This window comes from Dipodomys spectabilis, unplaced genomic scaffold, assembly GCF_019054845.1.
Source record: "Dipodomys spectabilis isolate Male_0828 unplaced genomic scaffold, ASM1905484v1 ptg000067l, whole genome shotgun sequence".
In the NCBI taxonomy this organism is placed as follows: domain Eukaryota; kingdom Metazoa; phylum Chordata; class Mammalia; order Rodentia; family Heteromyidae; genus Dipodomys; species Dipodomys spectabilis.
This window is the reverse complement of record NW_024870744.1, coordinates 7,396,508-7,415,000: the sequence shown is the minus strand read 5'-3', so window position 1 is coordinate 7,415,000 and position 18,493 is coordinate 7,396,508. Positions and strand designations below refer to the sequence as shown.

The window sequence follows — 18,493 nt, the reverse complement described above, 5'->3', positions numbered from 1 at the left end:
TCGGATGCTGAGGGGTGCAGGACCAATGGCTCTAGACATGGCTTCCATGTCTTTGCCTTCCCAGAAAGCCCGGGAGCTGGTGTTCCTCAGACAGGGAGAAGAGTGGGGCTTCTGCCTGGCATGGAGGGTGTGCTGGGACGTCCTTGCTGCCCTGCAGGGGAAGGAGCTTCAGGGGCCACAGGAGGAGGGACTTCCTGGGCCACAGGAGGTGGGGCTTCCTGGACAACAGGGGAAGGGAGCTTCTGGGGCCACAGGGGAGGGACTTCCTGGACCACAGGGGGAGGAGGCTTTCCAGGCCACCAGGGGAGGGAGCTCTCTCTGAATGGTGATTAAACCCAGGGCCAACTCAGAGGCTTGTTCTGGGGGTACAGGAGTCCTACTCCTGGCAGCTCAGGGATGGATGGCAGAGAGCATGGAGATGGGGTAGGGCTGTGTGGGGCCCCGCAGGGTCCCAGGCAGGTAGCTGGTGGTCTTCGGTGGTCTAAAGACAGGTGTTCCAGGAGTGTGTGGACCCAGCTGATAAGGCCTCGGCTCCAGGGCCTTCCTGTGCTGGAGGCCCAACCCTGACCTTGCTGAGAAATCCCCATTATCCCACAGGCAAGCTGGGAAGTGCTCAGCCAGTTGGGTGAGGGAGGGGTGGTATCTGCAGAGCTTGCTCACCGAATGGTGAGAACATTCTGGAGGGCCCGATCGTGAGAGCGGGAAGGGTGGCCTGGACGCCACCGCATGCGCTCAGTGTCCTGGACATGTAGTGGCATTGAAGCTTGGCTCCCTGTCCACATTCCTTATAAACCCATCCCGGAATCACAGGAAGGGCAGGAATGAGTATTCTTTAAGAGTAAAGGCAGGTCTGGGAAGGTGGCTCAGTGGTAGAGTGCTCGCCTAGCATGCATGTATGCATGGGTTCGATTCCCAGTACCACATACGCAGAAAAAGATGGAAATGGTGCTATGGCTCAAGTGGTAGAGCGCTTGCCTAAGCAAAAGAAGCTCAGGGACAGCGCCCGGGCCCTGAGTTCAAGCCCCAAAACTGGCACCAAAAAATTAAAAAGTAAAGGCAGACGCATATCCCCCTACCCTCCAAGAGGGGGTGACCTCCACTCGCTGGGCCCAGCTCTGGCCTCAGTCTCAGAGAAGGTCCTGGGCTCCCCTCAGCAGGGACACGGACCAGGGCCCCCTTAGGTGGGACAGAGAGCAGGACTTACCGGCTGGCCACTGGGGTCAGAGACATAGCCGTAGGCGATAGTTTTATCCAGGGTGAAGCCGAAATCAGCCCTCCGGATGTGGCCTACCACTTGGCCATTTCTCCAGATGGCCTCCAGGCCAAACATGGGCACTTTTCTAGAAGAAGCAGTAGACAGCTGGAACTCCAGGCCCCAGGGACCCCCCTCCACAGCATCCTGGGGTGTCTGTGCTGTGCCTGCCCGAGCATGGGCTGATAGCCCCGGACCAGGCCCGCCTGCTGGCCAGGACACCAGGGCAGGGCCTGCCAGTCACCTGATGACGGCCACCTGTTGGGCTGGTTTTTTTTCTCTCAGTTTGCATTCTTTGCTTTAAGGATTCACTATTGCATTGCTACAGGAATGCTCACTGTAAACATTTTGCCATTGCCAAGTTGTAGACAAAGAAACACATCAAGTGAAATCTATAGACGCCAATACTCCGGTGACAGGTGACATTGGGTGGGCATCTACAAGCGGATCCCCTGGGCTAAGTTCCCTCGGTCTCCATTTATTTGTCCCCTTCCCACTACTCAGCAGGCCTCCAGCAGGCTCCACTGGTGGCTGCTAACACCGCCCCAGAACTAAAATAACCCCAAACCCACATGCAACCCAGGCTCCCAGGACCCAGCGCCCCCCAGAATGCAGAGAACTTGGGCCTGGCTCCCAGCCATGACATGCTCAGAACCACCCTTGGCAGGGGTGGAGGCTCAGGGCCCATGGCCCAGCCTCTCCCTCCACCTCTGCCACAAGAGCCGGGTGTAAACCCCCTCGCCCTGGTCCCCATTTGTAATGGGGACGTGGCCCCAGCCTTGCTCCTCACATCCATCACCGAGATGGAGATGGCGTAACTGAACAGGTCAGGAAATGGCACCACAGGGCTGCGGCACTGGCCAGGCCGGGGAGCGCCTGTCCTCATGAAGGAAGTGTGTCCCCACTGACCCCTGCAAGCCCCCCCCCAAGACAAAGCTGGCCCTGGGGGGGTCAGAGCTGGGTGACTGCCCTGATTCATGTGCTATCTCTGTCTTTCCTTGACCGCCTCCAGGGCCTCCGTTTCCCCATCGGTCACCGCTGTTGAGTGACTTCTGGGAGAGGCTGGTGGGGGGCCGGGGGGAGAGCAAGCCGCAGGGGTCTTGGCTGGGGACGGCAGGGCCCACCGCAAACAGGTACTCACTCCTCCACCGTGAAGCCCACCAGGCGCCGGCGGAGGCCTGCGGCACGCTGCTTCTCCAGGGCCTCTCGGCCCAAGAAGGGCACCGGGGACTTGAGCTTGCAGGTGAAGGCCAGGCCGGCCTCCAGCGGGCTGTCGTCAGGTCGGAGGTCTGCGTGCCAGTGTCGGTAGCCTGAGGCGGAGGGGGGTGGGCGGGAGGGGGGACCTCTGGGTCAGTGTGTGGCTGAGGTGGGCACAAGCTCTTCAGAAGACCCACATGGGTGTTGCTCACGTCAGGGCCCTCAGCCCAGCCTGGGCATCCCAGGGCAGGAGTCTGGAGGGTGGAGGACGTTCTTCTCCAGAAGGTTCCTCCTCCTGAGCTCCCAAACTGACCCCTGAGCATTCGGGCTCCACGCTGCCAGGGTGGGAAGCGCTGGGATAGCCTCGGGGCAGCTGCAAATGCCTCTGGCCCGCATGGTCACTGTGGGGTGCACTGTGTCCCGAGGGACTCTGGAGCCCGTTTTACTCTCGACCCCCTTCTCGGAGGGCTCAGGTGGTGCCTGCTGGGCCCTGGGTTTGAGCTCCAGCAACAGAAGCTTTTAAAAGCCATACATCTGACAGAGAAACCACGTGCTGAATTCAAATCCTGCCTTGGCCCTGGCTCCCTCACCCAAGGCGGTGGGCAGCGCCTCAGCTCTCTGCGTCTCTGTACCCGGGTGCTGGGGTCTGCGGAAGCCCCCGGGGTGTGGGCAGGGCGTGGGGCTGCAGGAAGCAGTGTTGGGAGGCAGGACCTGTGGTAGACTGAAGCGCCACTACCTCCAGCTGTCCGGGTACCTCCCAGGCACCCCCAGATCCCGCGCTTACCTTTCTCAATGCTCAGGGAGTCGATGGCCCGGTACCCCGCGTTGACAAGGCCGTGCTTGGCGCCTGCAGCCATCACAGCGCGGTACACAGACACACAGGACTCCCGGGGGATGTGCAGCTCCCAGCCCAGCTCTCCCACGAAGGACAGCCGCAGGGCCCGGACCTGGGGGCAAGGCCACAGCTTCGACACTGGCTTCCCAGCACCGGGCACCGGGCACTGGCCACCACGAACCCAGGGCAGCTCTTCTATCACTGGAACTGTGGGCTGGCCATGGGCCTGCCTGGGCAGATGGCCTCCAAGGAATGGGTCCTCCAAAGCGGGTTCACAGGACTGCTCTGAAAGTCTTCAGTTGAAGGAAGGGGCCTCCTGTGGGAGACGCTGCCTATGCCGCCCCTGGTCCCGGACCTTCTAAGGTCCCCTGTGGTCAGACGAGTGACCACATACCAGATGCCTAAAGCGACAGAAATGGCTAGGCACTGGTGGCTCATGCCTGGAATCCTAGCTACTCAAGAGGCTGGGATCTGAGAATCAAAGTTGAAGCTGCCCAAGCAGGAAAGGCCGTGCGATTCTTATCTCCAGTTAACCAGCAAAAAGCAGGAAGTGGCAGTGTCGCCCAAGTGATAGAGTGCAATCCTTAAATAAAAAAGCTTCAGAAGCAGCTCCCAGGCCTGAGATCAAGAAGCAGGACTGGCACTGGCATATACCACCCCCCCACACACATGCGTACACACACATATACACACACACGTGTGTGCACACATGTGTTAAGCAAGAGCACCAGAGACCCTGAGTTCATGCGTAAGTACTGGCAAATAAACAGGGCCAAGGCCTGGGTCTGTCATTTTAAGAAGCCCTGAGGCCAGTCTGTGAGGAGTGGGCGGGACCATTCCCGGAGGGGGCTGAGTCTGCAGAACGCGTCCAGGCTGAGAGGCTGGTACAAAGCAGAACTGGAGTGGCAGTACAGGGGAGCAGGAGAGCAGGGCTGCGGCCAGGCCGGCCAGCAAGGGTCTTATCCTGGGCTGGGAAAGCCGCCTGCCTGAACTGGGAGTGGGGGCCAGGACTGGGCCCCTGCCTCCCTCCCACGGGAACCACACTGCCATGCGCCCTGCCCCAGGCTGAGCGCTTCACACACATCCTGCCCCTCACCACCCACGTGCTGGGGGCACCACGGTGAACTGTGCCACAGAGACAGAGGCATGGGGGCCTGGGGGCATGCCCAGAGCTGGGGTGCCAGGAGATGGTGCCCTATACAACCACAGCTTTTCCAGACATCTAGTTTAGGTCCATGCCACATAGCTACCCAGTGCCCCGTGCCTGACCTCCAGGGACCTTCTTAAACCCAGGGGTAAGGCTTGATCATTAAGGCCAGGACCCCACCAGCTCAACAAGGGGCAGGAAACCCAGAACACCCCAGAAGGATGGAGAAGCAAGGAGCTGGAGGAGCTTGAAGGTTCACGGGCTGAAAGGTGGGTAGGTCTTTGCAGTGTCCGAATGTGCAGTATCTGTACCGAAGCTGTTGGACTGAGCGATCAACCAGAGAGCAGCTGATCCTCTAATCGCTGCCACTGACAGACTGGATTCCAAACGCTTTTAAAACCGCATACATTTGCTCCGAGCTGCCATTTGCCCGGGCCTCTCAGAAAAACTCCGAATTACTCAGGAAATATACCGTGGATGGCTCCTTATCTCTGTGGGGCAAGCCGAGGGCCCTGACACAGTCTGCCTTGTCAGCAGGATTCTAATTTTAGCCAGCCCATGGAGGAGTGTGGGGGCACAAAGCTAGTCTCACTGTGAAACAGGAAAAAAATCATTTGAAAGTGCACCCGTGAACAGCCCCAGTTACAGGTCTCTACGCAGACACGGTCCTTACCCATGCATAGCAGCCTCGTGTCTTCCAAATGGGGAACCCTGAGGAGGGGACAGGGCTAAGAAGTACAGCCCCACCCCTGCCCCTGATTGGCCAGCCTCCCACCAAGGCCCACCTCATCTAATTGATGGCTGAGGACAGGGCTTACTTAGGGAAAGCAGAACCTGGTGCGTAATCACCTGGCAGTGGGGAACTCAGAGCTGTGGAAGGCTGACAGGAAGAGCTTTAAGCCAGATTTTATTTAAGTCTTTTTCTTGTCTTTAAGATAAAGACGAGAGAACACCTTGGAGCTAATAAATGATTTCAGCAAAGCGTCAGGATATAAAGCCAACTCACAGAATTTGTTCCTAATGTGTTTCTACAAGCCAGCAATACCCACCCAAAGAAAGAAATGAGAACAACTCCATTTACAACAATATCTAAAAGAATAAAGTATCTAGGAACCCCAATGTTCCTACTGAGAAGCTGTCCACAATGCCCAGAGTGGCCGGCAGAGACATGCAATGCCCAGAGTGCCCTCAGAGACGCACAGCACTTACTTTTCAGGAATGGGAGGTTAAAAAGAATAAATCTACATGAAAATTCATTTGGAATCTCAAAGAATCCAAATGGCCAGGTCAGTTTGAAAGAATAAAGCTGGAAGATTCACTCTTCCTGAATTCAAACCATGCTGAACCCAAACTACACAACCGATACAACATGGGAGAGGCAAGAAGACACAACCAGACCAGCAGAATGGAAGAGAGCCCCCAGGAAGGAACCTGCCTTTCTGTGACCAAGTGATCTTCCAGAAGCGTGCCAAAAACAACTCTGTGGGTCACACGAGGTCATCTGACCTCCTTCCAGCCAGGCCTGTCCTAACACTCGCCTGGCAAGGGACTCCGCTGTCCCCTGACAGCTTGAATAGTATCTGGGGAACCACACCCCAACCACAGTTCCATCAGCTTCTCAGTCACATCACAGAGCTGGCTTGTGACATCCTGTGGCTGTCCAAGGCCTCAGCAGATTTTCACAGCTCTTGGCGAAGGGAGTTTCTAGGCAGCAGCTGCAACCCAGTTGGCAAATACCCACCCCATAAATGCCTCGAATTCTTTGGCTGGGGTGTCATGGTTTATCTAATGTGTGCCATGTAAGGCCACTCTGTCCCGAGCGAATCCAGTCCTAGCAGCAGCATAACCGGGCTCCTCAGCACGGGGAAAACAGGATCTGAAATTCCTTTGCAGAAGAAAAATGTACTTATAGCTATGGCCCGTAATGGCTTCCAACCCGGGGCCTGTTGCTCTGCTAAGAAGAGACAGTCCTCAGCCCCGAGGTGCCTGTCCTCAGCAAAAGGGAGACTTCCTTCTGTCCTCAGCCAAGGTGCTGGAACACCATGTCTGGCCCAGGACCAGCCGTGCTGAGCTCCAGGAGACACACCAAGAAAGTAGTTCCCACTGGAAATCTCGCTGGCTTGGGGAACAAGGACAGCGGCCTTCCCCCAGCCCCCTTCTTCCTCCAAGAATCCCAGGATTGTGGACACGGGCACAGACCCAAGTATTCAGAGAAGCACTCTTGCACAACAGAGGTGAGGCACAGCGGGGCATTGCCAAGTCCTCAGTCATGAGCAGAGGTCGCTGACCATGACAAGGTCACACGTGGTGGCCCATGGGGTCTGGGGCCGCAGTCCTCGGCTCTCACCCTCTTTCCTCACATCCCTGCTCAGCAGCCAGTGGTGCTGACTGTGGCGGCGCATCCCCCCCCACCCCCAGCCGGTGCTGGTAGGCTGAAAGCCAATCAAACTCCTGTAAACACTTGGCCCAGCTCCATCCTCCAGCCCCCGAGCCACTGCACACTGACCAACAGTTCAACAACACATGTTTAAGCCAGCACAAGATCATGCAAGAGAATATGAAATTCCCCCTGGAGAGTCCAAGAGGATTCAGTGTCTGGAGAGAGTAAAATCCTTGCGCACGCACGTGTGTGTGTGTGTGTGTGTGTGTGTGTGTGTGTGTGTGTGTGTGTGTGTGTCTATACTGGGGCTTGAACCCAGGGCCTAGACACTATTCCTTAGGTATTTTGTCCAAGGCTGGCTTGAGGCACAGCTTCACTTCCAGCTTTTGGGGGGTTAATTGGAAATGAGCTCCACAGACTTTCCTGCCCTGGCTTTGAACCTCGGTCCACAGATCTCAGCCTCCTGAGTAGCTAGGATTTAGGCTTGAGCTACTGCCATCTTGTTTCAGAAAAGACCTAAAACCTCACCTAGGCTTTGAGCAGTAGCCGGGCCACCGCTCACGGCAGGGAGCTATCCCTCGGAAGGCTTTGGCTCCCAACGCTCTGAGTCCAGCGTGAAGGCCTGATGTCCACAGCCTCCAGGACTGTGGTTCTGCACTCTGGGCGCTGCCATGGGCCTCTGGGCAGGGGCCAGTCCAGCTTCTGCAGCTGGTAACAGATCATACCCCCCCCCCCACTAGACGGGGAGTGGGAAGGCCACTGTTCCAGCCTTGGGCCAGTGGGGGCCCTAGGAAAATAGCTTTCAGGTCCACAGAAGCCACACACTAAAGGTCCCTGGAGCCCTGTGGAGAAGGTGAGGGCCCCCTGGCCTGGCATTGTCTGATATATCCTCCCTTGTAGCCCACACTTGGATTGTTCCAGCCCTTATACCGCAGGACTGGGCTCCTTGGCCACTGGATGAGACCTGCCCCCAGGCCTCCTCTGGAACCTCCAGGAAAGAGTGAAGGAGGGACCATAGGGAAGAAGGAGAAGATGCTGGTGTGGCTGCTCTTGGGGAGCAGGCACGGGCGTTTCAGGATGCGGCAGTGAACCACAGCCCTGGGCTCCACACTGGGGCCAGCCGCTTGCAGCTGACACAGGTGAAATGCATTCTGGAGCGTGGCAGGGTCCCTGGGAAGCGGGGTTACACTGGTGTCGATTGTCGGGTTCAGAAGGGCTCTCCGTGGCTGAGGACCTAAGTGCTGGAAGGCTGGCCTGGCAGGCGTAGGGCCCCGGGTCCTGTCCCCCGGCACTGAGGGAAGCAGAGTGAAATGCCAGAACTGGCCAAAGGCCCACAGCAGGGCTGCCGGCTCAGATGGCACATCCTCATGTCAGCAGCAACCACTGAAGGCCGCCATGGGCCTGGGAGTCTGGTGCAGATTCCACATACCTGCCCAACAGCCCATGCAACCAGGAGGCTGGGATGGGGCCCAGAACCTTCCCAAGTCAAGACATGCCCACACACCTGGGCCTCCCCTGGGCAGGGCTGGGTCTGCCTATTGCAGGCTGGTCTAGCTCCTCAATTCTCTGCAGCACCCCACAAGACACTGGCCTGGTGCACTTCAGGTCTGGCATTAGAAGTCACCATCCTTCTATTGACGCCGGATCTAGGACAGCATTGGGCATGAGGAGAGGCCCAACCAAGAGCCTACCACCGAAACACCGATGGCTGGCTGCCATATGGCGGGCACAGGGTCCCAGTCTAGGCTCCGGTCAGCTCCGTCAGCCTCCTGAAGTCATCAGACAGTTGCCAAAGAGAAGAGACCCAACCCACACGCCTGGTGTGGGTGCTGCTCACGTGGCAGGGTGGTATTGGAGGGGTACAGGGATCCCTAGAGGGCACTGGGGCGCATCTAGAGGAACAAGAGCACAATTACAGCATCTCATATGCACAGGCTGGGCGTGGAGGCTGGAGGGTGTGGAGGCTGGTGGGCGTGGAGGATGGGGGGCGTGGAGGATGGAGGGCTTGGAGGATGCAGGGCGTGGAGGATGGAGGGCGCGGAGGATGGAGGGCGTGGAGGATGGAGGGCGTGGAGGCTGCAGGGTGTGGAGGATGGAGGGTGTGGAGGATGGAGGGTGTGGAGGATGGAGGGCGTGGAGGATGGAGGGTGGAGGATGGAGGGTGCGGAGGATGGAGGGCGGAGGCTGGAGGGTGTGGAGGATGGAGGGCGTGGAGGCTGGTGGGCGTGGAGGATGGAGGGCGTGGAGGATGCAGGGCATGGAGGATGGAGGGCGGAGGATGGAGGGCGTGGAGGATGGAGGGCGTGGAGGGTGGAGGATGGAGGGTGTGGAGGATGGAGGGCGTGGAGGATGGAGGGCGTGGAGGATGGAGGGCGTGGAGGCTGGAGGGCGCGGAGGCTGGAGGGTGTGGAGGATGGAGGGTGTGGAGGATGCAGGGCGTGGAGGATGGAGGGTGGAGGCTGGAGGGCGTGGAGGATGGAGGGCGTGGAGGATGGAGGGCGTGGAGGCTGGAGGGTGTGGAGGCTGGAGGGTGGAGGATGGAGGGCGTGGAGGATGCAGGGTGGAGGCTGGAGGGCGTGGAGGCTGGAGGGTGTGGAGGCTGGAGGGTGGAGGATGGAGGGCGTGGAGGATGGAGGGTGGAGGCTGGAGGGTGCTGAGGCTGGAGGGTGTGGAGGATGGAGGGCGTGGAGGATGGAGGGTGTGGAGGATGGAGGGCGTGGAGGATGGAGGGCGGAGGATGGAGGGCGTGGAGGATGGAGGGCGTGGAGGATGGAGGGCGTGGAGGATGGTGGGCGTGGAGGATGGAGGGCGTGGAGGCTGGAGGGTGTGGAGGATGGAGGGTGTGGAGGATGCAGGGCGTGGAGGATGGAGGGCGTGGAGGATGGAGGGTGGAGGCTGGAGGGCGTGGAGGCTGGAGGGCGTGGAGGATGGAGGGCGTGGAGGCTGGAGGGTGGAGGATGGAGGGTGTGGAGGATGGAGGGTGTGGAGGATGGAGGGTGTGGAGGATGGAGGGTGGAGGATGGAGGGCGTGGAGGATGGAGGGGGTGGAAGATGGAGGGCGTGGAGGATGGAGGGGGTGGAGGATGGAGGGTGGAGGATGGAGGGCGTGGAGGATGGAGGGTGTGGAGGATGGAGGGGGTGGAGGATGGAGGGGGTGGAGGATGGAGGGTGGAGGATGGAGGGCGTGGAGGATGGAGGGTGTGGAGGATGGAGGGGGTGGAGGATGGAGGGCGTGGAGGATGGAGGGCGTGGAGGATGGAGGGTGGAGGCTGGAGGGCGTGGAGGCTGGAGGGCGTGGAAGCTGGAGGGCTGACGGGAGAAAGCACTCGCCCTGCTCTCGGAGGGCAGAGAGAATTCATTCATGTGGCAGAGTCGTTCCATGAAGGCAGAGGCACAGGCTGGTCCCCACGTCTCTGCCAGACATGCACGCACGCTACCCACTCATGGGCGCTCAGGGGTCTGAGATCTGGGCAATGACCCTGCTCCAGGACCGGAAGAGGGAGGGGCATGTCCCAGGCAGATGCAGGTCTGACCAGGGCCCTGGGTGGCGTCCATCTCACAGGGATGCTTGGGGGCGGAGCCACTAGCTGGCACCAGAGAGGCCACCGGGGGCTTGGCCCAGTGCAGCTCAGGCCCCAGGTGGAGGCAGCCAGGGCCAGCCAGGCCTTGTGGGGGTGTGGGGGGGGAGAGCAGCTGGAGCAGCCCAGTACGGGGAGGGAGGACAGGGGAGGGAGAACAATGGATTTTGGAGTGGAGAGGGATGTGCTCCCATATTGTCCCCCCCCCCAATATCCAGCCACACACAGCTCCAAGCCTTAGCACAAGAGAGACAGAGATCCGCCGCTTCCCCCCCACCTCCCTCCCACCCACCCCCCTGTCTACACATGGGAACCCAGCTCCAAAGGAGGTCGGACACGGGCTGATGACTCTCCACAGATGGAAGGCTGGACAGGGCTGAGACCTGAGCTGTGCGGCTCTCAGCACCCCTACCCTCTCTGGTCCCATCAAGGCTTTTTTGCGAGAAGGAAGCAGGAAGCAAGCTAGTGGAGCACCCCCAGACACCCCGCTTCCTGACCCCCAGGGAGCCCCGGGGAGGGACGCAGGGGCCTGCGTGGCTGTCTTTATCTGACTTTCTCTGTGGCAGCAGTGGTCTGCCATTGTTTATTTGCTAAGGGATCCTGTGTTACCCTCCCCCACCCCTCAGAACCTCTGCAGGCTGGGGTCTTGCTCCCCACAAATATTCCTTTTTCCTGGATGAGGGATGGGGGAGAGGGGCTGGCACACCCAGAGCCATGGCACCCCGCCCCCACCCCAGGGCCACACCCGGGTCCCTGACAGGAATTGTGAGCATGGAGGTCAGCTTGATGGGTGGTCCCAACTGCTGGCTTCTTAGAGAGGAGCTCAGGGACACCCCCACAGCCTACGCTCTGGGAGCCTCGGCCCCCTGGGGGGGGTCACCTGCCACCAGCAGGAAATCACACAGCCAGGCTGCGGCGCAGGCCTGTCCTGGGGGATGTGTGGTCATGAGGCCACATTTTTTGGGATGGGGGCTGCCGGTGGCTGGGACGGAGCCAGTGCACTGCTGAGCACGGTAGTGAGCACCCTGATGTTGACCACCTGCTCCAGGGTGGTGTCTGGAGAGCAGAGGCCGCTGTAGCAGCGGGGCCTGCCCAGTGCCCAGAGCGCATGCCCAATGCCCACTCTGCCTCCCCCCTCCCACCCCACCCCGACAAGTCAAAGCAGAAATCACACTGCTCACTCTCCAACCAGGAGAGCCGGGAGTGGGAGAGGGGGACGCAAGCCCCGGGCTGCAGTGAGGCCCCCACTCAGGGTCTCCGAGCAGCGCCCCCAGGCCTGGTGGATCTGAGAGTCCAGCCTGCCCCGCCCGAGCAGCGCCTGCCCCACTGGGGATGGCAGGTGGACAGGCTGGAGGACACAGGAGCCCTGTGAATGGCTCAGTGGCCCCCAGGAAGACAGGAAGTCACTTGATGGGACAGTGAGGCCTGTGTCTGGGGGGGGGGAACACCCCCCCCAACAGAGCCTCAGCAGAGGTGAGGCTCCAGGTAAGAATCGGGCCACACTGGGACTTTGACCGCCATGAGCTCCCAAAAGCCAAGCCCCCCGGGCTGCAGGCAGGCTGCCCGTCCTACCTCCAGCTGACTCACAGTTGAGGCCCAAGGCCAGGGAGGCGCCAGGCCCCCGGGTCCCGGCTCTGGTTTATTTCTTTGCCACAGCGTCTGCCACCCAGACCCCGGTGTCTCGTGGCCGCTGGTACTTACCAGGTGGCCTGCAGCCCTCACCAGCTGGTGGGTGGAGAAGGGGAAAGCCTCATCGCTCAGGTCGGCATCTACCACCTCCTGGAGAATGGCCCTGCTGCAAGCAAGGACAGGGTGGGTCAGCAGCACAGGGGCCCAGCCTCCTGCGGGAGATGGAGGTAAAGCATCCACCAGCATCCAGGCAGGAGAGCCGCCTTCCTAATGCCAGGACCCAGCGGCACTCAAGAGGCCAGACTGTGGGTCTGCTCTGGTCTCAAGCAGGTAAACTGAGGCAGAGCACCTATGTCCCAGATCCCACGTGAGTCACCACAGATGACCATCCAGAGAAGCTGGCTTCGGAGGCCTCTGTTCTAACCACAGAACAGAGCTGGGTGGCAGGCCCAGCCCCGACAGGAGCCCCTGGACACCACCCTGCCCCCCTGTCCTGCCCCTGCCCCCCTGTCCTGCCCCTGCCCCCCTGTCCTGCCCCTGCCCCCCTCCACCCCCACCTTGCCATGCGTCCTGTCTGCAGGCTGGGTTGTGGTTGTCATGAGGCAGGGCACTCTCTCTCTCTCTCTCTCTCACACACACACACACACACACACACACCCTGTCACCTGCCCCGCATGTCTGGAATATTCTGGAACTCTGATGCACTCCTGGTCTCTCCAGGCAGGCCTCTCTTTACCTCTACTCTGCACCTGAGGCCTGGCTAGAGCCACACACATACCCCGCGTCCCCTGGGCCTCCTGAGCCCTCCGCACTCCCGCCAGGCTCCCTGTCCCCATTTAGCCCTTTGTCTCCCTTCTGCCCTTGGCACCGCTGTCACCTCCTCCAGGTAGCCCTCCAAGACTCCTGCCAGGCACCCTTCCCACGCTGCTCTGCCCCTCAACCACAGGCCCCAGGCCAACAGGCCCTGCAGGCCCACAGGATGGATGGAACACACCAGGCCTGGGCACAGCAGGACCTGCCTCTCATTGGCCGGCCCTGCCCCTCCCCACCTCTGCCCACCCAGGGTCCCCGCGGGCGCCAGGGCTGTCAAGTGGCCGCTGATCAGAAGTGCATTCAACCCTAATCCCCACCCTCCGGTGCCACGAGCTGCCACCCACGCCCGCCTGAGGTGCTCTGCCGCGGCACAGTCCCTGCCAAGATCCTTATGTAACCCCAGCCCCCCCCCCCCCCCAGCCCAGAGAACGGCTCAGCGCCGGCTGCCTCTGGGCCTCTGCGCTCAGGCAGCCTCATGGGAGCAAGATGGCTGGGCTGGACAGGGCTGTTCGTTGTGATCCTAGCCAGGGTGCGTGGGGAGGGGGTCGGGGGGGGGGGACGCGGAGGGTGCAGAGTGGGGGGGGCTGGAGGGCAGCCGCCCCTCCCAACCCCAGGTCCCTGTCCAAGGGGACAGGCAGGGGCTCTGGCGACCCCACGCCAGCTAAACAGGCACAGTGATGTCGCAGCTCAGAGTCCTGGTGAGAAAGAAGCTCAAAGGCTCGTGCTGAGCACCGGGCGGTGTGCGCCGCCCCGGCTCCGCCCAGCGTGGCCCCCTGGCCACCAAAGGCTGCCTGAACTGGTGCTCTCTACAACTGAAAATTCCACCACGTGGGCTGGGAAGGTGCTCCATGGTAGAGCGCTCGCCTTGCACGCATGACACCCTGGGTTCCATTCCTCAGTACCACATACACAGAAAAAGCCAGAAGTGGAGCCGTGGCTCAGGTGGTAGAGAGCCAGCCTTGAGCAAAAGCAGCTCAGGGACGGTGCCCAGGCCCTGAGTTCAAGCCCCAGGACTGGACAAAAGAAAAAAGAAAAATTCAACCACCTGTCAAGGGCTGGAAGTCCCACGGGGCTTAGCAGCTGGCTCAGGGATGGCTTTTTCAGAAAGTTCTCAGGGCGCTTTCCACGGCCCGGGTGCTGTGTTAAGTACTTCCCACGCCACTCGGCCAGCATCACCCATTGGATTGGTGGTGGTGGTGACATTATCACCCTTGTGGGAAGTTGAGGACAGGTGGGGGGCGGGTGCTGTGATGCAGAAGGCTGAGAGCCCGCAGCGGCTGGTAGTGAGAGGGCAGCCCGGGCCAGCCTGGATCTCCTCTACCTTCCTCCTTCCCCACTCCACTCCCTCCCCATACAAAAACAGCCCCCAGCCCCCGTCCAGGGGCTCTGGGGCAGGGGAGCAGCGGCCTGCAGCTCAACAGGCCATGGGGCTCCCCAGAAAAGAGCAGAACCCGCAGCCTCCGTCCCCGGCCGCGGCGGCCAGAGGCTGCAGCAGGAGCTGAGTCCAGGTCCCCGCCCCTCCGGCCACACTGAGGAAGACTTACAACTGCGCCAGCCAATGTGACCCAGTGGGGTGGCGCCGCCCTCTCCCTGGGGACCCCGAGGAAATGGGAGATGGCCGGGGGAGTCGGTCCCCCTCTTCTGGAGAGGCCGCGATAAGGCTCTGAGAAGGCGAAGACCTTGAGGACCTGGCGCAGGGAGCAGGCCGCTGCCCTGGGGTGAGGTGGGGGTGACTCCAGAGGCCCACAGCAGCACTTCTGGTTGGGAGTCCGGCTTGGGGGCTTACACCATCCCACCCATAGCTAAGAGGCTTGTCCTCACTCCCCCCTGGCATCTTACTCTTTTTAAAAATGTATTTACTCTTGCTTTCCAATAAACATTGCTTCTGTTGAATGGCAACCTCTTTGTACAACTACTTAGATAAAAAATGCAGTGTAAGCCAGGTACCAGGGGCGCACACCTGTGATGCTAGCCACCCGGAAGCCGCCCCAGGTGCCCAGGTGTGCCCAGGTGCCGCCAGGCCTGTCTGCCTAAGTCCTTACCTGGCTGGGCCCTGGATGCTGAGCATGCCCAGATCCTCCGAGCTGTCCACGAGCTGGCAGCGGAACTTCCAGTCCTGTAGCACCGTGGTGATGTGGGACCAGTTGTGCTGGGCCACAGCCCCGCCCACAGCCAGGTAGTAGCCATCCCCTGGAAGAGGACCCAGCCTCAGAAGGAACCCTGGGCACAGGGGCATGGGCGGGGGCTCCCAGGGGAAGAGACAGTGCTCTTTCCTTGAGATCAGCCTGCAGGGAGCCCCGGACCTCATCGAAGGAAGCGGGCCTCTGTGCTCCTCCATGCCCTCCGTGCCCAGCTCACACAAGGGCCAGCCCCCCCCCACTCCCCACAAGCCCAGGCCTGGCCAGGCCTTCGCAGACCCTGTGGAACCGTCACCCCCAGCCCGCAGCCCCTCTTGACCTCCTGACCACTGGCAGGAGCCCAGGCACCAACTCGCCCGACAGGACCAGGGCGAGTATCACCTCCTCTTGGAAGCCCTCCTGCCTCCAGCCCCACAGACACTTCAGTGACCCAAGCCCTGGACATGCCCAAGGGGCCGTATCCGCCCCTTCTTCCTGTCTCCCCACAGCCAAAACCACAGTGCCTGCGCACTGAGAGCCTCCGTTGATGAGAGGCTGTCGGTGCCAGCCAGCCTCCAGAGAAGCCCTTCCTCTCTCTTCTCTGGAACCAATGAGCACAGAAAAGGAGAGAGAAGCCAAGAAGATAAGCCTGTCCCCAGAGGGCCCCCCCCCGACCCCTCAGGTTCCTACGGAGGAACCCTGGAATTCTGGACATCGTTGGCTCCAGGACAGACAACCAGCTCCCACCCTTTTGTGTGCATTTGCACACACTATGACCTGACGGCCTGGCTTCTGGGCAGTTCCACCCCTCTGGTTACCCTGAAGCCTTTCCCAGGGGGGCTGGAGGGTGCCTAGTGTCCGGCAGACTGCCGCAGTGGCACCCCACCCCCTGCTTCCCTTGAAGCTGGCCCCTCCCCCAGCCAGCAGCTCTAGAAACAACATATAGCGGCCCTGTGGGCAGCCAGGCCTGGGCATCTCCCAAGCAGACAGGGCAGAGGGCAGTGCTGGGGGTGGGGTTAGCCTCCCTCCCAGGCTCCACCCCATTTCGGTCCCTGGCATGGGGTGGAGACTGGGGTTTGGATCTTACTTCACTTTTTTTCTGCAGGCAGGTTTGCCTTTTGCCAGATTTTAGATAGCGAATTTGCTAAAGATGATGTGGAACTGCTTCTAGGACCGACACCCGCTGGCCACACCAGCTTGACATGCATAGCTCGCGCATCCTCCATTGCTGGCGCGCCGGCTCGCGCGTGTGATTAACACATTGCTACACATATGCTTAGTCAGTGTCCCGCATAGTCATCCTGGGAGGGGAGACGGACAGCGCAGGAGTCCAGCTTCAGCTGCTCAGAGGTGTCCCTGGGGATCCACAGCCCCAGGGCCCAGGGCTTCTCCAGGCCCCCCCCTCCCGCCCTGTCACCACCAGTGTCCTCCAGAGTCCTTGGGAAGTGTCCTCACCAGTACTCCGGAGGGAGGAGGGTTTACAAAGCATCTTCTGATGGCTTCTCCTTGTAAGGAGGCTAGCAAGGTCCTCAGTCCCCAGTAGAGAAACTGAGGCTAGGCTGCTTCTCAGCCCTCTTGGCTCCTCCCAGCTCTTGTCTGATCCTGTGCAGCAGCTCAGGTCCTGTTTCCCACATGGGAAAGCTGGGGCTCAGGTGAGACCCAGAGTCAGGTAGTGGTAGCACAGGCCAGGATTCTAGGCCCTCTGGGTCTCGTGTGAACCCCTCGGCCTGTCCCCAGCTAAGCTGGCTTTTTGGAGACTGCACCTGCTGGCTGGACATGGACCTTCCCTCTCCTGGGCCGAGGGCCAGGCCTCCCAGCCATCCTCACACAAGGACCTCCTCTCCTCCAGCTGGCCTCTCTGCCCTGCTCTCCATCCTCTGTCCCCGGGTTCTAACATCACACTCTTCTAGGTGGCTTCTACCCATCTCTGAAGCCCTCCTCCACTGGATCAGGGCCTTCCAGGGCTTCAGTTGCTCCTTTCTCTTTCCCAGCCCCCATCTCTTGCCCTTGAGCTCTGCCCCCATGTGTCCACCCTGTACAGGGTGTGGTCCTGGACCCCTGCAGCCCGTTCATCTCTTCCTCTCCTGCAGCCCTGTAAAGGATCATTGGAGGCACATAGGAATGCAGGGCTCACTGACCAATGGGCATCTGTGGTCTGACAAAGCCGCTATGACACCCTTGGAGGGCAAGACTGGTCCTCATCCACCCCACAGCCTCAGCCCAGAAGTGACCCCCAGTGGTCCGGGGCTGAGATCATTACTCCCATTCTTAGCAGCAGGAAGAAGTCCCCAGACCCCAACCCACACCAAGGATCCCATGGGCAGTCGACCACTCTTCCCTCTGCAGCCCTGACCCTGTGCCCCACCCCCGCCTCTACTTTTCCTCTCAACACATGTGACGTCCTGTCCTTTCCACCTATCGTGCTGTTTGATCCTGTTTCTTCCCACTGGAAATATAAGTGCTACCTGGGCCAGAACCTTCGCCAGTTCACTGCTGTGTCCTCACGTCTCCAGCTGAGCTGGATATACAGCAGGTTCCTAAAGACAGTGGCTGTAGCCAGACACCGGTGGCTCAAGCCTGTAATCCTAGCTACTCAGGAGGTTGAAGTCTGAGGATCACAGTTCAAAGCCAGCCTGGGCAGGAAAGTCCATGAGATTCTTATCTCCAATTCACCACTAGCAAACTGGAAGTGGCGCCGTGGCTCAATGTGATAAGAGTGTTAACTTTGAGTGAAAAAGCTCAGAGAAAAAGCCCAGGCCCTGAGTTCAAGCCCCATGACTGACAACAACAACAAAGAATTGTGATTGGAGATGTGGACAAAGGGTCTGACCCACTTGCCAGGGGCTCAGTCCGGGACTCAGCTCAGAGAATCTTGACTGAGCCCCATGGAGGACCAGCAGGGGAGGGGGAGGAAGTGGTCAGCCTTCCCAGTGGCCTGAGCTTCTGGCTGGCCTCCACCCCCTCTGGATGGTGGGATGAGATCTGCATAGCTAATGCCTGCCCTGGACAGAGGGCGTCACCCCCACTCCCTCCCCTGTGACCTGAGGGGCAGGTCTGGGGGCTGAGGAGATGGCAGGTGGGCATGGCCCAGTGAGAACTGAAGTGCTGAGCTACCCATCACAGAGGGGAGGGGGAGGGAGGAAGCAGGTATGGACGATGCAGAGGCCATCTGGGTTCCAGCCTGGACACTAGTATCTGCCCATGCAGAAGTCTGAAAGCTGAGGAAGCCAGTCCAGCGTGGATGTCCGGTTGGGGTGGGGAGGGGAGAGAGGCTGACCGCCGGGCAGCTGAAGGCATCCACGCTGAGGCTGCTCCAAAGTGCCACCATATAGACAGACAGGTTAAAAGACATAATCGCTGAGTGCTCAGCACACCAGCCTTGCTGCTTGAATAGAACCTGCATTTAGCCTGAACTGAGACCTCTAATCTCCAGGCCCCAATGACAGTGGGCATGGCAGGTAATTACAGAGCTGCCCTCAGCAGCCTAGCCCTGTCCAACCAGTGACCACCAGTCCCCAGAGCAGGCTGTAGCCATGGCAACACTG

The 18,493-nt window shown here is 60.3% G+C and overlaps 1 protein-coding gene across 2 annotated transcripts in view; it reads right to left on the bottom strand.

Moving 5' to 3' along the window:
• Positions 1-18,493, bottom strand: part of Sardh (sarcosine dehydrogenase) — a 50,577-nt gene that overhangs the window by 1,231 nt on the left and 30,853 nt on the right. For both annotated transcript variants that reach the window (XM_042680925.1, XM_042680924.1), the window contains 5 exons: positions 14,874-15,021; positions 12,091-12,184; positions 3,234-3,396; positions 2,394-2,562; positions 1,205-1,340 (listed from right to left, as the gene is read on the bottom strand). In XM_042680925.1, coding sequence (XP_042536859.1) covers positions 1,205-1,340; positions 2,394-2,562; positions 3,234-3,396; positions 12,091-12,184; positions 14,874-15,021 — 710 coding nt within the window. The remainder of the gene's footprint in view (positions 1-1,204; positions 1,341-2,393; positions 2,563-3,233; positions 3,397-12,090; positions 12,185-14,873; positions 15,022-18,493) is intronic.